The 14,393-nt window shown below is 45.5% G+C and overlaps 1 protein-coding gene across 6 annotated transcripts in view; it reads left to right on the top strand.

The window, feature by feature from the left end:
• The window catches only part of DMTN (dematin actin binding protein), a 68,125-nt gene that overhangs the window by 22,328 nt on the left and 31,404 nt on the right, over positions 1-14,393 (top strand). For all 6 annotated transcript variants that reach the window (XR_014567599.1, XR_014567600.1, XR_014567601.1 and 3 more), the window contains exons 2-3: positions 3,351-3,411; positions 6,799-6,855. Coding sequence is in view for 3 of the 6 variants with exons in the window: in XM_083753374.1 (XP_083609500.1) it covers positions 6,838-6,855 (18 nt within the window). In the remaining 3 variants the exon portion in view is untranslated. The remainder of the gene's footprint in view (positions 1-3,350; positions 3,412-6,798; positions 6,856-14,393) is intronic.

Below are 14,393 nucleotides of genomic sequence, written 5' to 3'. Positions count from 1 at the left end.
TGGGTCTTTCCAAGTGTCTGCTCTTTGCTCTTCTTCCTCCCTTTCTCTTTGAAGCAAAAAGTTAGGGGCCTCAGAGGCTGCCTTAAAAGGTAAAGGACCCCTGACAGTTAAGTTGAGTCGTGAACGACTCTGGGCTTGCGGCGCTCATCTCGCTTTACTGGCTGAGGGAGCCAACGTTTTGTCCGCAGACAGTTTTTCCGGGTCATGTGGCCAGCATGACTAAGCCGCTTCTGGCGAAACCAGAGCAGTGCATGGAAACACTGTTTACCTTCCCGCTGGAGTGGTACCTATTTATCTACTTGCATTTCGTGCTTTCGAACCGCTAGGTTGGCAGGAGCAGGGACCGAGGAACGGAGCTCACCCCGTCGCGGGGATTCGAACCGCCGACCTTCCGATTGGCAAGCCCTCGGCTCAGTGGTTTACACCACAGCGCCAACCAAATCCTTGGCCTAGCTGGCTTAGTATTTGCTCTTTGGAATTCCAGACAGGGAATCATTCCTAGCCCAACATGGAAGTTCCAGCTGGGATGGAACCAGGGATTTTCCGCATGCAAGGCAGATGCTTTGCCCTTGAGCTTCAGCCCTGCTAGCAACAAGCAAGCACCAGGGTGAGCAAGAACCGTCCACCCACCTCAGCACTGCTGCCTCCTCCTCCCAGAAAGCAGGCTGCTCATTAGGGCTGGCTCTGCTTGTCAGCCAAGCGCCTCCGCCTGCCTGGCTGTTGCCAGGGCCTTCCTCTGGAGCCTTCCCTGGGGGCTGCTGCTTGCAACAAAAGGGCTCATTACCTCTCCCTTGGCTGGCAAGTGCCAGGCGGGCGCGAGAGGCGGGCATGGATCAGTTGCTGGTCACCAGCCCAGAGACAGGCCTCTCTGGCAGACCCAGACCCAGCGGAGCCAGTTCCCCTCCACTGAGCTAAGAGAGAGACCCCCACATGTCTTCACAGGCTCAGCAGCTCTTTCTGAAATTTTGGGTTGCTGTGATTTTACTGAGTTGGATTCATTGCTCCATAAATTAATGGTTCTGGTTTGCTTTATTTATGTGCTTGATATTCCAGTGTTTACAGCATTTGTTTCCCCTCCCCTATTGTGACTGTGGTGAGCTGCTTGGAGCCCAGTGTTTGTTGTTGGGGAAGTGGAATGAAAATGTTAAAATAGTAGGAATCTGTGCAAAGAATACAGATAACACAAGCAGCGTAATGAGAACTATTGGAAGGTACCTCAGGTTACATACACTTCAGGTTACAGACTCCGCTAACCCAGAAATAGTGCTTCAGGTTAAGAACTTTGCTTCAGGATAAGAACAGAATTTGTGCTCTGATGGCGCGGTGGCAGCGGGAGGCCCCATTAGCTAAAGTGGTGCTTCAGGATAAGAACAGTTTCAGGTTAAGAACGGACCTCCGGAACGAATTAAGTACTTAACCCGAGGTATCACTGTATTTTAATTTGTCATGTAAGTGTAATATATTGTGCTCTTTTATGTTTGTTCCTTTATCTTTTCTTCATTTGTTGTTTCTGTTCATTTGTATCGTTTTCTGTTTTATATGTTATGTATATTTGTCTATGTGAAAAATAATGAAGATTTTCTTAAAAACACACACATTGAAATTGAATAAGAGTCAAATAACATGCATAAAAATGGAGTTGTGGGGAAGAGACTGTTAGCTGAACACAGCTGGGAAAAAGGGACTCAGTTTGTAAATAGTTGTTTGTGGTGCTGCTGTTGCTGTTGCTGTGTTGATCTCAGATGTTGTCCCTCCTTTGGTTTCTGTTATGTACTGAAGTTCTCACCCTGGGCCAGCAGGGGGATTCTGTAGATAGTTTTCACTCAGGTCCACATATGCAAATAAGGAATTGGAAGTGACGTTCAGTGATTGGATAGTTACAGAAAGTGGTTACTGTTGCGTTGTAGTGGAGCTCAATATAAGCAGGTTGGCTGAACCCTTCAGCTCAGTTCTGTTCTGGCCTGTGAAGAAACAAGAGCTGTTTGAAGAATCGCTGTGTCGTCTGATATGTTCACCCACAACTTAACAGTTTCCTGCTGGGACAGCTCTGGGTCTTTTGATTCGTGCTGAGTTAGGAAGAACTTTCTGACGGTGAGAGCTATTCAACAGAGGAACGGACTCTCTTGGGAAGTGGTGGACTCTCCTTCCTTGGAGGTTTTTAAACAGAGCTTGGCTGGCCATCTGCCGGGGGTTATTTTGCTGTGATTCTTGCATTTCATGGGGGTTGGATTAGATGACCCTTGGGGTTCCCCTCCACCTTTACAGTTCTGTGATTCTGTCTCCACGGATGGATTTGTGAAGATGGTGTCCCATCAGGCATTCCATCATTCTCAGCAGGTGAATGAATCAAGCACCTGGGTCTGCCCCAAATTTCCTCTTCTCCGTGTGCTTCAGGCGCTGAGGCTGAAGGCACTTCTGAGACCTGCTTACCCATTTGGAGCTGCTCACCCATTTGTGTTTTGTGTGTGTGTGTGTGTGTGTTTAAAATAAATAATTTATTTAACATAATTGTTACAAAATGCAAGCAAAATATTGCAAATACATACATATATATATTTCAAATAAGCACACATATATGAAAAAAGGAACAAATGAGAAAAAAAGAATAATAAATAAGGAGAAAAGAAGAAGAAAAGTTCGAAGAATTTCTTCCAAATTTATTCCAGAAATATCTCAATATGAAAATAATAATAAAATTTCATTGGCTGACTTCCATCGCTTACACTGCACTTCCTACATACATTTTAAGCAAGATTGTATCTGTCATTCTGTATTTTTCCCATACCATCTCACACAAATATTCTAATCAATAAGTTTTCGAAATCTTTCATAAATCTATTCTAAACACAACCGATACCTTACATTTAATCTTTGTCTACATAAATAATTATTTATTTATTTTTCCAATTTTTTAAAGTTAATTTTCAACATTTATCACAAACATAACGTATATAACACACAAAAAGAAACATACATTACAATACTAAAGAAAAATAAAACAAAAATAATAGACCTATTACTTCTAAAACCCAATTTAACTTTCATTGTTAACTGACTTCCTCAAATCCTCCCCAACTGAATTTCATTGAATCGCTTTGTAACAGCTCTCCAAAATCATATTTCTCATAAAATTAATTCCTTCAGTTTAATATCCTCTTCTCTTAATAATCTAGTCCATAATCTTTTAGAATTCATTCTTATTCTAGTCCTAGGCCTCTTTGGTACTTTCAAGTAACTTCTAACATCTTATCTTACAATATTTACAGAAATAATCATTTACACATTTCCATTGTTTCTGGATTATATTTTTTGGTTTTTGTCTTATATTTTGTTGTTGTCTCTCGTTGCAGAAGGAGCCGCTGATCCAAGTCCCAGCCAAGCCAGGAGGGATGGGAACAGCCAGGTGAGCAGGTAGGTGCCCCCCCCCTATTTCTCCATTTCTAACAGAGGCTGGCTTTTTGCGGCCTCCCTCCATGTGAATCTCCTTTTTTCCCCAAAAAAATTTTTTTTTGGTTTTCCATATTTAAAAACAAACACAAATACACAAACAAACAAAAATCTTAAATATAATAATTCCACTTTGTTTACATTGTTGGATGACTTCCTTGACTCCCCCAAGCTGAGTTTCAATGTACCGTATTTTTTGCTCTATAAGACTCACTTTTTCCCTCCAAAAAGGAAAGGGAAATGTGTGTGCATCTTATGGAGCGAATGCAGGCTGCGCAGCTATCCCAGAAGCCAGAACAGCAAGAGGGATCGCTGCTTTTATTGCGCAGTGATCCCTCTTGCTGTTCTGGCTTCTGAGATTCAGAATATTTTTTTTCTTGTTTTCCTCCTCCAAAAACTAGGTGCGTCTTGTGGTCTGGTGCGTCCTATAGAGCAAAAAATACGGTATATCATTGTAACAGTTTTCCAAAACTATTTTCACATAAAATATACTTAGGCAATTAACATCTTTCTTTCTTTTTATTTTCACTTTAGACATAGTATTCTATAACATCACATATTTAAATCCTAGGCCTATCTGATACTCGCAAGTAATTCTATTTAAGTTAATATATTTAGCTAAATAGACTTTGAATTTCTTCCATTCCTCTTGGTACTCCTCCTCCTTCTGGTCACGGACTCTTCCGGTCAGGTCGGCCAGCTCCGAAAAGTCCATCATCTTCATCTGCCATTCTTCCACTGTTGGTACTTCTTGTAGTTTCCAGTTTTGGGCCAACAAAATTCTGGCTGCAGTTGTGGCATACAAAAACAGTATTTCTTGGGCAACCTCCATGTGAATCTCTTAGCTTCACCTCTGCAATCCTGAGATCATGGCGGCCTGAACCCTCCCCACCCCCAGCCCACCATCCAAGCCGTTTCCCAGCCCCCTGCCACCGAGCCATGAATCTTTCATGTGCCTGTCATCTGCCCCTCATCTTCCATTAGCTTCACGTCCCCTCACTCTGCTATCCCGCCCCCTCCTCACCTGCCGCCCACAGTCCACGCTTGGCAACTTCAGCCCCCTAATAGGGTAGGAAGGCAAAGCCCATAGAGACCTGGACGTGGCAGAACCGTAGCAGCGAAAAAGTCCTGTTGGGAGTTGCCGGCCTGGTTCCTTCCTTGGCCTTCCTGACGGACCCCTCATCCGTACGCCTCTTTTCTGTAGCCGAATCATCTTCAAAGTGACTCACAACAGCAACGCTGCCTTCAGCTGTGGAGACAGAGCATAGCCATCCTGGCTAGTAATAATAATAATAATAATAATAATAATAAATTTTTATTTAAACCCCACCCTCCCCAGCCAAGGCCGGGCTCAGGGCGGCTAACAAGCAATAAAAAAAAAACAAGTTGAATGATTGCAACTTAAAAACAAAATTAAAATACAACATTAAAATATTGAAACATTAAAATATTAAAATGTAGCCTCATCGCAGGAGGAGAAAGGAAAAGAAAAAAGAAAAAGAGGGAGGGAATCAAATTGGCTCCAAGCCAAAGGCCAGGCGGAACAACTCTGTCTTACAGGCCCTGCGGAAAGAAATCAGATCCTGCAGGGCCCTGGTCTCATGAGGCAGAGCGTTCCACCAGGTCGGAGCCAGAGTTGAAAAGGCCCTGGCTCTGGTTGAAGCCAATCTAACTTCCTTAGGGCCAGAGACCACTAGGGTGTTGCTATTTATGGACCTTGAGACTCTCCGTGGGGCATACCGGGAGAGGCGGTCCCGTAGGTACGAGGGTCCTAGGCCGTGAAGGGCTTTAAAGGTCAAAACCAGCACCTTGAACCTGACCCTGTACTCCACCGGGAGCCAGTGCAGCTGGAAAAGCACTGGGTGAATATGCTCCCATGGCAGAGACCCCGTGAGGAGCCTCGCTGCAGCATTCTGCACCCGCTGGAGTTTCTGGGACAGCTTCAAGGGCAGCCCCACGTAGAGCGAATTACAGTAGTCAAGCCTGGAGGTGACCGTTGCATGGATCACTGTGGCCATCGATAGTCTTCTCCCCACTGCCTCCAGTGGGAGGGAGTTCCATAGTTTAACTGGGTGCTGTCACTGCTGTGTGAAGAAATGTTTTGTTTTTATCCCACCAGTTCTAGCATTAGGAGAGAGGGAAGAAACCTCTTCCCTACCTACTTTCTCTGTGCCGTGACTCGTTGCCTTTCCTCCAATTTGTCAAGGAGTCAAAGGGCCTGGAAAGATGAAGCACATTTAGGGAGGGAGGGAGGGAGGGAACATGGCCATGAGAAAACTGGATGCGCCAGAGTATCCAGCCAGCTTTGCTTTTTGCCCCATTGTCAAATGATCAGGAGCCCTCAGCTTTAAAGGGACAGTGTCCCTTTAAATATTCATGATGGTCAATAATAATAATAATAATAATAATAATAATAATAATAATAATATTTTATTTATACCCCACCCATCTGGCTGAATTTCCCCAGCCACTCTGGGCGGCTTCCAACAAAGATAAAAAATGCATTAAAATGTCACACATTAAAAACTTCCCTAAACAGGGCTGCCTTCAGATGTCTTCTAAATGTCAGGTAGTTGTTTATCTCTTTGACATCTGATGGGAGGGCGTTCCACAGGGCAGGTGCCACTACTGAGAAGGCCCTCTGCCTGGTTCCCTGTAGCTTTGCTTCTCGCAATGAGGGAACCGCCAGAAAGCCCTTGGCGCTGGACCTCAGTGTCCAGGCAGAACGATGGGAGTAGAGTAATGCAAAATGTGCTGTATGGCGATCCCTTTTTAGGATGCTTTAACAGAGAAAGAGAGAGAGGAGGTGCTGCATGTCATTCATAGCTTTTGCATCGCCTTTAATCCACATGGAGCCTTTTATTAATTTGTTATTTATTCCATTTCCATCCCACCTATTTCTCCACAAGCTCAAAGTGGTGAACGTGGTTCTCTTTTTATCCCGTTCATTTTCCCAGTATAATTCTGAATAACTCGGGAAAGTCACTGCCATTCCATTTTACCGATGGGAAAATGAGGCTGAGAGATTTCAGCTGCTGCCTGCTTGGCTGTGATTTCCCAGGATGTGACCTGTCAGTCGGACGGGGGTGGGATGGAGGCAGACTGCTCCCCTTGGCTGTTCCAAAGTGATGACAAGAGGAACCTTATAGGACAGGCTGTTTTGGACTTCAACTCCCAACAGCCCTGTACGATGCTGTGGGGCTGATAGCATCAAGGCCCTGCTGTCTGGGGAAGATAAGAGTTGGTTCAAAACATCTAGAAGGCACCCAGTTGGGCAAGGCACTTCTGGAGAAACTGGCCCTGTGAGAATCTGCTCCTTCTAATGTAACCTGCCTCCTTCTCCTTGGACAGAACTTGGTGAATGAGTTGGACCTTCAAGCAGGAGACTGAATGGAGAAACTACAGAAGGTAACCAAGCTGGTCTGGTCTGGGCCTGCCCTGGGAAACGGGTTCCATGGGTTCTGTGGGGCTGTCATTATGGGGTGAGGAGGGGATCTGTCTCTCCAGAGTGGTGCATGCTCTGGTTATCTTCCACTTGGACTACTGCAATGATCTCTACATGGGGCTACCTTTGAAGGTGACCCGGAAACTACAACTAATCCAGAATGCGGGAGCTAGACTGGTGACTGGGAGTGGCCACTGGGACCACATAACACCGGTCCTGAGAGATCTGCATTGGCTCCTAGTACGTTTCCGATCACAATTCAAAGTGTTGGCGCTGACCTTTAAAGCCCTAAATGGCCTCGGTCCTGTATACCTGAAGGAGCGTTTCCACCCCCATCATTCAGCCCAGACACTGAGATCCAGCACCGAGGGCCTTCTGGCGGTTCCCTCTTTGCGAGAAGTGTGGTTGCAGGGAACCAGACAGAGGGCCTTCTCGGTAGTGGCGCCCGCCCTGTGGAATGTGAAGGAACTAAGCAGCTATCCTGTCTTTAAAAGACATCTGAAGGCAGCCCTGTTTAGGGAAGTTTTTAATATTTAATGCTGTATTGTTTTTAACACTTGATTGGGAGCTGCCCAGAGTGGCTGGGGACACTCAGCCAGATGGGCGGGGTATAAATAAAATTTTTTTATTATTATTATTATTATTATTATTATTATTATTATTATTATTATTATCTCTAGGAAACCAGGTTGTGGGCAGCAGTAGGCAAAACAACTTTGGTGCAGAAATTGTGATGGCTCCCGAGTCCATCGCATGGCAAGTCCTGGCAAATTGGGTACCACTGGAGAGATTGTGGGCAGCCACCCTTTCCTTTCCCAGGGGCTCAGGCCAAAAGTTAGATCCAGCAGAATTAAAATGCATCTTCTTGAATCTGAGTGATTTTCACACAAGTTTCCCTACTTCCTGCCCCTCCTTCATATTAATTTACTATATTTATTCATTTTAAAATAAACAAATGGATTGTTATTTAAATTTTCCTCAGGGCAAACAAAAAATACCTAAGAACAAACACAACATACATAACAAAAATTCACTGTGATCTTAGCCCCAGTGCTGCTTTCTTGACAAATAGGAGGGTGTTGGCAGAACTGAAGTAACCAGAAGACACAAAAATAGATAAGATGTAGAAACAGCACAGGATGTAGAATTGCCAAAAGAGGTAATTCATACATTTTTAACCTAAAGGCCAAAAGTGTTTAGGAATAATACCAGTCCACAATAGATGATAAAGATCTGTGGGGGAGGCCTGCCCCCTGTGGTCTCCAAAACAAATTTGACAAACGGAAACCAAATAACAGAGTGATGTTTTGGATTTTATGCCTCTGAGTTGTCCGTTCTACTGCATCACTTTTTCTGCAGCTGCTAACTGCCATCCCTTTGAAGTGAAACAGGAATGTGTCTCCAGTGCTGGGCCAATATATTTATTAAAGTATTTCTGGTTAAAGCCGCAGTTGTCATATCAGCTTGGCATTCAGTAGCACAGATGTTGTAAAAGTGTGGTGTTCTGTTTTGGGACAGCCCCACTGAAGATGACAGCAGGGGTTATCCAGACGCCGATGATGGTTGCGAAGGGGCCCCCATGACAATGCAAGCTTCTGGGCCCCCAAAATGTAGGTCCACCACTGTCTGGGTGTCAATGTTTTGAGTTTGACAGGGCCAAACTGTCTCAGAAGTCTCCTAAAAGTGACCTGTTTCATCCCAGACATGATGCAACAACATCATTGTGCCGTTGTTAATAAACAGGAGAAGATGGTCTGTGAAGTGGGGTGGAAGAGCTAAAAAGTGATGCAACATTAACAAGAATAGAATAGGATTTATTATTTATACCCCGCCCATCTGGCTGGGTTTCCCCAACCACTCAGGGCGGCTACCAACAGAACACTAAAATACAATAACCTATTAAACATTAAAAGCTATGTCTTCTAAAAGTCTGGTAGTTATATTTCTCTTTGACATCTGGTGGGAGGGCATTCCACAGGACGGGTGCCACTACCGAGAAGGCCCTCTGCCTGGTTCCCTGTAACTTGGCTTCTCACAGTAAGGGAACCGCCAGAAGGCCCTCAGCGCTGGACCTCAGTGTCCGGGCAGAACGATGGAGGTGGAGACGCTCCTTCAGGTATACTGGACCGAGACCGTTTAGGGCTTTAAAGGTCAGCACCAACACTTTGAATTGCGCTCGGAAACGTACTGGGAGCCAATGTAGGTCTTTCAAGACCAGTGTTATGTGGTCTTGGCGGCCACTCTCAGTCACCAGTCTAGTTGCCGCATTCTGGATTAGTTGTAACAAGTTTGTGTTTGGATTCTCAAGAAAGCCTAAGACAAGATTCTGCAAGCTATTTTTTATTTAATTTAAAATCTATGGCTAATCTAAGGAGAGGTTGAGCTCAGGCGCCTTCACTCTTAACATTAGGGTGGCCATTCATTTTGACGCCTTCCAGACTGAGGAAGGACTGTCTTAGCAGATCTGCAACAGCAGCAACAACTTTTGCCTTTGTGAAGGAAACATGTGGTTGCAAGGTTGACTGAGGGGAAAGGGGTTACTTGCTCTGTATTCATCTTCTCTTTAACTTCACTGAATGTAATAATCAGTCTACGCATCAGGTTCTTTCAGTACCTGAAAATTAGAAGCTGAGTTACAGCACTACAGGGAAGGCTGTGATGTGACCAGGGATCTAATTACGGTAAATGGCACTAAATCTCCTTCTCTGTTTCCTGCGCTGAGCAGGGTGGTTGAATGGGGTGGCCTGCAAGGTCCCTTCGGACTCTGTGAAATTTGAAAACCCTCTTGCCAGGATTCATGTCCTTCAAAAGGTGGCTGTAGAATATTTGCAGAATGATCAATGGGTTTCTGTTCTGCTCAGCAGAAATATGCAAACTGGGGGAGCAGTTCTAGTAAAACAGATTCCAACACCCATTTGGAAATATTTTTGGAAGAAAGAGCCAACACCCTTTGTTGATATTTTATCAAGTCGATGAAGGGATTTTTTTTTTAAGTGGCATGTTAGTGACATCCCAGAAGTCTGTGATTTCACCTGATGAACTGAATTTGATCAGAGGCTCCAGTGTCTTTGCTGAGATTAAATTCACTCCAGAATTCACACGCAGGAGGGTGCATTAAAGGGGGGAGATGGCTGATGCATGGAGCATCCCAGTCTCCAGCCACCCAGCACCCCTTGAGGCTTAGCTCGCTCCATCCTTCCCCAACCTGGTGCCCTCCAGATGTTGTGAATGGCAGCTCCCATCAGCCCCAGCCAACATAGCTGGCAAAGACTGCCGTGTGCTCTCTTGGTAAAGGTAAAGGGACCCCTGACCGTTAGGTCCTGTCGCAGACGACTCTGGGGTTGTGGCGCTCATCTCGCTCTATAGGCTGAGGGAGCCGGCGTTTGTCTGCAGACAGTTTTTCTGGGTCATGTGGCCAGCATGACTAAGCCACTTCTGGCGAACCAGAGCAGTGCATGGAAATGCTGTTTTCTTCCCTGCCAGAGCGGTACCTATTTATCTACTTGCACTTTGCTGTGCTTTCGAACTGCTAGGTGGGCAGGAGCAGGGACTGAGCAATGGGAACTCACCTCGTCGCGGGGATTCGAACCACCGACCTTCTGATCAGCAAGCCCTAGGCTCTGTGGTTAGCTTGGCTAAAAAGATGAAAACGTGAAGAAAAGGTCAGATCAAATACCCCCAGATCAGGTTTCTGTGATGAAGAAGATAGACTTATTGATAAACAAAAAAAGGCTGTAGAATTGCAGTGGAGTAAGGGAAAAGAGAAAAATAAACTTCTACCTTGAAATGTTTGCCATGGCTGAGATAATCAGCAAGTGAGTGGCAGAAAACAAAGCATGGAGTCAGGCTGGCTACTAACTCCAGTTTTGGCTGTATATTCATAGGAAGCTTAGCCAGGACATTCGGGTGGGGGCACTGGTTTACGATTTAAGGCGGTAGGACTAACAGAGCCAGCACTGAAACACATTCCATGTCTGGTGTGAAGCAAAGGCAGCTCTGTCCTTTAGAAATGGGGTCAGGTTGGCTCATTCAGGCACAGGCTGACAGGATTGCAATAGATGGCAACTTCATTCCTGCATCGCAGGGGTTTGGGCTTGATCACTTTTGGGATCCCTTCCAGTTCCACCTTTCCATGATTCCATGGACACTGAAAAGCTCAGTCCAGCAGGGACACTTGCTAAGCCTTCTTCCCACTTCTCTGTGACAGACTAGTGAAAAAAGGAAAAATTATGCAGAATCTTGGAGCTGTCGAAGAGGTTGGTATCACTGCAGATGTATTTTTATAAATCAGCCAGGCACTGCAAAAAAACCCTTCTATACTCCATGATTTTCTGGTGGTCCAGGAGGGCTTCTGTTAGGTTACATTGAGGATGCTGTAAGGAGAATGTTCACAGATCTCGGAGGAAGTTTGATAACTGCCGCAAGATTAATACTTGCAATGATGATAATAATCACAAACCCCCAGGGGTAATAAAGGAACACCTGCTTAAGGGTTGGGAGGTGTGAGGTGTGGCTTATATTGTTAGGGAACAGGCTCCACATCTGTGGGGACTTGCAATTGTGAAACAAGCTCTCTTCTGGGAAGAAAAGGCAATTATCTGTTTGTCATGTTGGAATAAAATCTGACTGCAGAATGATGTGAGGCAGAAATACAGGGGCTGTGTGTCCTTTGGGACAGAGGACAGTCCTCTGTTTGGAGGACTGTCAGGTAAAACCTCAGTTTGAAGATGACCCAAAGAAGGGAGAGAATCTGTATGTGTTTGTGGAGGGGCGGGGGCAACACGTAAAGTTCCTCATTCGCAGGAAGCAGCACTTGGACGGCAGATGGAATTATAAAATGACCAAGGTTCATTTATTCCAAATCTCTGCAATGCAGGAATCACCACCAGGGATGGATTTAGGTTTGATGAAGCCCTAAGCTACTGAAGGTGATGGGTCCCTTTAAATCTTCAGCTGTCCTTTGTCAACAACAAATTGTCACTGTTATTTGTGTTAATATATGCTATATATGTTTACCAGCTCCATCTGGTATGTAGGCTGAGACCCTATCTGCCTGCGGACTGTCTCGCCAGAGTGGTGCATGCTCTGGTTATCTCCCGCTTGGACTACTGCAATGCGCTCTACGTGGGGCTACCTTTGAAGGTGACCCGGAAACTACAACTAATCCAGAATGCGGCAGCTAAACTGGTGACTGGGAGCGGCCGCCGAGACCATATAACACCAAACTGGAAAGACCTACATTGGCTCCTAGTACGTTTCCGAGCACAATTCAAAGTGTTGGTGCTGACCTTTAAAGCCCTAAACGGCCTCATCCCAGTATACCCGAAGGAGTGTCTCCTCCCCCATCGTTCTGCCCAGACACTGAGGTCCAGCACCGAGGGCCTTCTGGTGGTTCCCTCACTGCGAGAGGCCAAGTTACAGGGAACCAGGCAGAGGGCCTTCTTGGTAGTGGCGCCTGCCCTGTGGAACGCCCTCCCATCAGATGTCAAAGCGATAAACAACTACCTGACATTCAGAAGACATCCGAAGGCAGCCCTGTTCAGGGAAGTTTTTAATATGTGACATTTTAGTGTATTTTTCATCTTTGTTGGAAGCCGCCCAGAGTGGCTGGGGAAACCCAGCCAGATGGGCGGGGTACAAATAATAAATTATTATTATTATTATTATTATTATTATTAATTTATGGACCTAACAGGTATCTAAAGCCATTTGCACATGTTGCCATGCAACCCATCCATGCAGAATGGAGGCACCCTATATATAGAAAGGAGCAAACCAGTGATACTTGAGTGAGCAGGATAGCAGGCGGGGCCCATGACTTACGTCATAGGAGCCTACACAACACAAAACACGATTGCTGAATGTAGGTATTATTTTATTTCTTTTTAATCTTACATTTTGGAAATGTACATCCAGTTGTTGTTTTTCCTTTAATCTTTTGGGGAGCCCCAGGAGAGAGGGGCCCTAAGCTATAGCTTGTTTAGCTTATATGTAAATTCGGCACCGGTCACCACTAAATAATCTGTGACAGATGCCCTCCCCTCCCAACCTCTGTTTAGAAACCTCCAAGGGAGTCCATTCCACTGTCAAACGGCTCTTACAGTCAAAAAGTTATTCCTGATGTTTAGTTAAAAGAGGTCACAGTCTTTTCCACTACGGTGAGGCAATGCCCCTTCAGTTTTCTCTCAGCCATAGTACTTATTTATAGTTTTGCACTTACACTTACAAATTAGCCTGCATAAATGGGTGTCCTCTTTTGGGGGGCGATGCATAGAATAGTTGGAAGGGACTCTGAGGGACATCTAGTCCAGCCCCCTGCTACCACGGGCTTGCTGCCAAAGGAAGGAAATAAATGACCGAGGCTGCATTAAAATGGAAGTCACTGATCAAATGTCAGATGTGGAGGGTTTTAAAGTGGTACCTCGGGTTAAGTACTTAATTTGTTCCGGAGGTCTGTTCTTAACCTGAAACACCACTTTAGCTAATGGGGCCTCCCGCTGCCACCACACGATTTCTGTTCTCATCCTGAGGTAAAGTTCTTAACCTGAGGTACTATTTCTGGGTTAGCGGACTCTGTAACCTGAAGCGTATGTAACCTGAAGCGTATGTGACCCGAGGTACCACTGTATTCTGTTTTGTAATTTGACTGCTACGAAGCATGGCCAGATATCTTGGATCCAAAAAAAGCAATCTATTCCGCAATTCTTTTTGTAGGATTATATTGTAGGCCAAACGAGGTATTCACTTGAAACATTTTAAAAAGACTGCCCCATCTCGCAGACTGGCTTTAAAGTGTGCCCCTCCCCACCCTGCTTTTTAACATCCAAGCAGTGAAACTTGGCAGCCGGCTCGCTCTGGGCTTTGTGATGTTTAGCCGGTTCTAAGAAAGGTTTTCTGTTTCTGTCCCCGACTGGATAGCCAAGAATCTTATCAGTCAGTCTCCAGTCCCCTTTGGTGGCACATTTGCAAGGGGGCTGGAACAGTCAGCAGCTCTGCCCAGAAAACAGCGCTTTGGGGACACACAGCAACCCATCTGATTGGCAGGAGGGAATACAAATGTATATTTGTGACAAAGCCAGAGTTTACTGTGCCTGCTGGAAGGGAATCCTTGCTGGAAACGGCTTTTCAATACGCTGCCTGCATGGCCAATGCAAATTTCCGTTTCGCCCCAATGAGTGGCATTGACTTTCTTTCCTGCAGCTGCTGCTGTGCATGTACGGAAGACAAAAGCGGATTTTTTTTTAATTAAAAATAATAATGCACTCATAGGGACATGGGTGGCGCTGTGGGTTAAACCACAGAGCCTCTGGGCTTGCCGATCAGAAGTCGGCGGTTCGAATCCCTGCAACAGGGTGAGCTCCCGTTGCTCGGTCCCTGCTCCTGCCCACCTAGCAGTTCGAAAGCACGTCAAAGTGCAAGTAGATAAATAGGTACCGCTCTGGCGGGAAGGTAAATGGCGTTTCTGTGCGCTGCTCTGGTTCACCAGAAGCAGCTTAGTCAT

The sequence above is a fragment of the Podarcis gaigeae genome (genome assembly GCF_964106915.1).
Source record: "Podarcis gaigeae genome assembly, chromosome: 8".
Classification (NCBI taxonomy): Eukaryota; Metazoa; Chordata; class Lepidosauria; order Squamata; family Lacertidae; genus Podarcis; species Podarcis gaigeae.
Note: the sequence above shows the minus strand (reverse complement) of the source record. Positions and strands in the feature narration are given on the sequence as shown.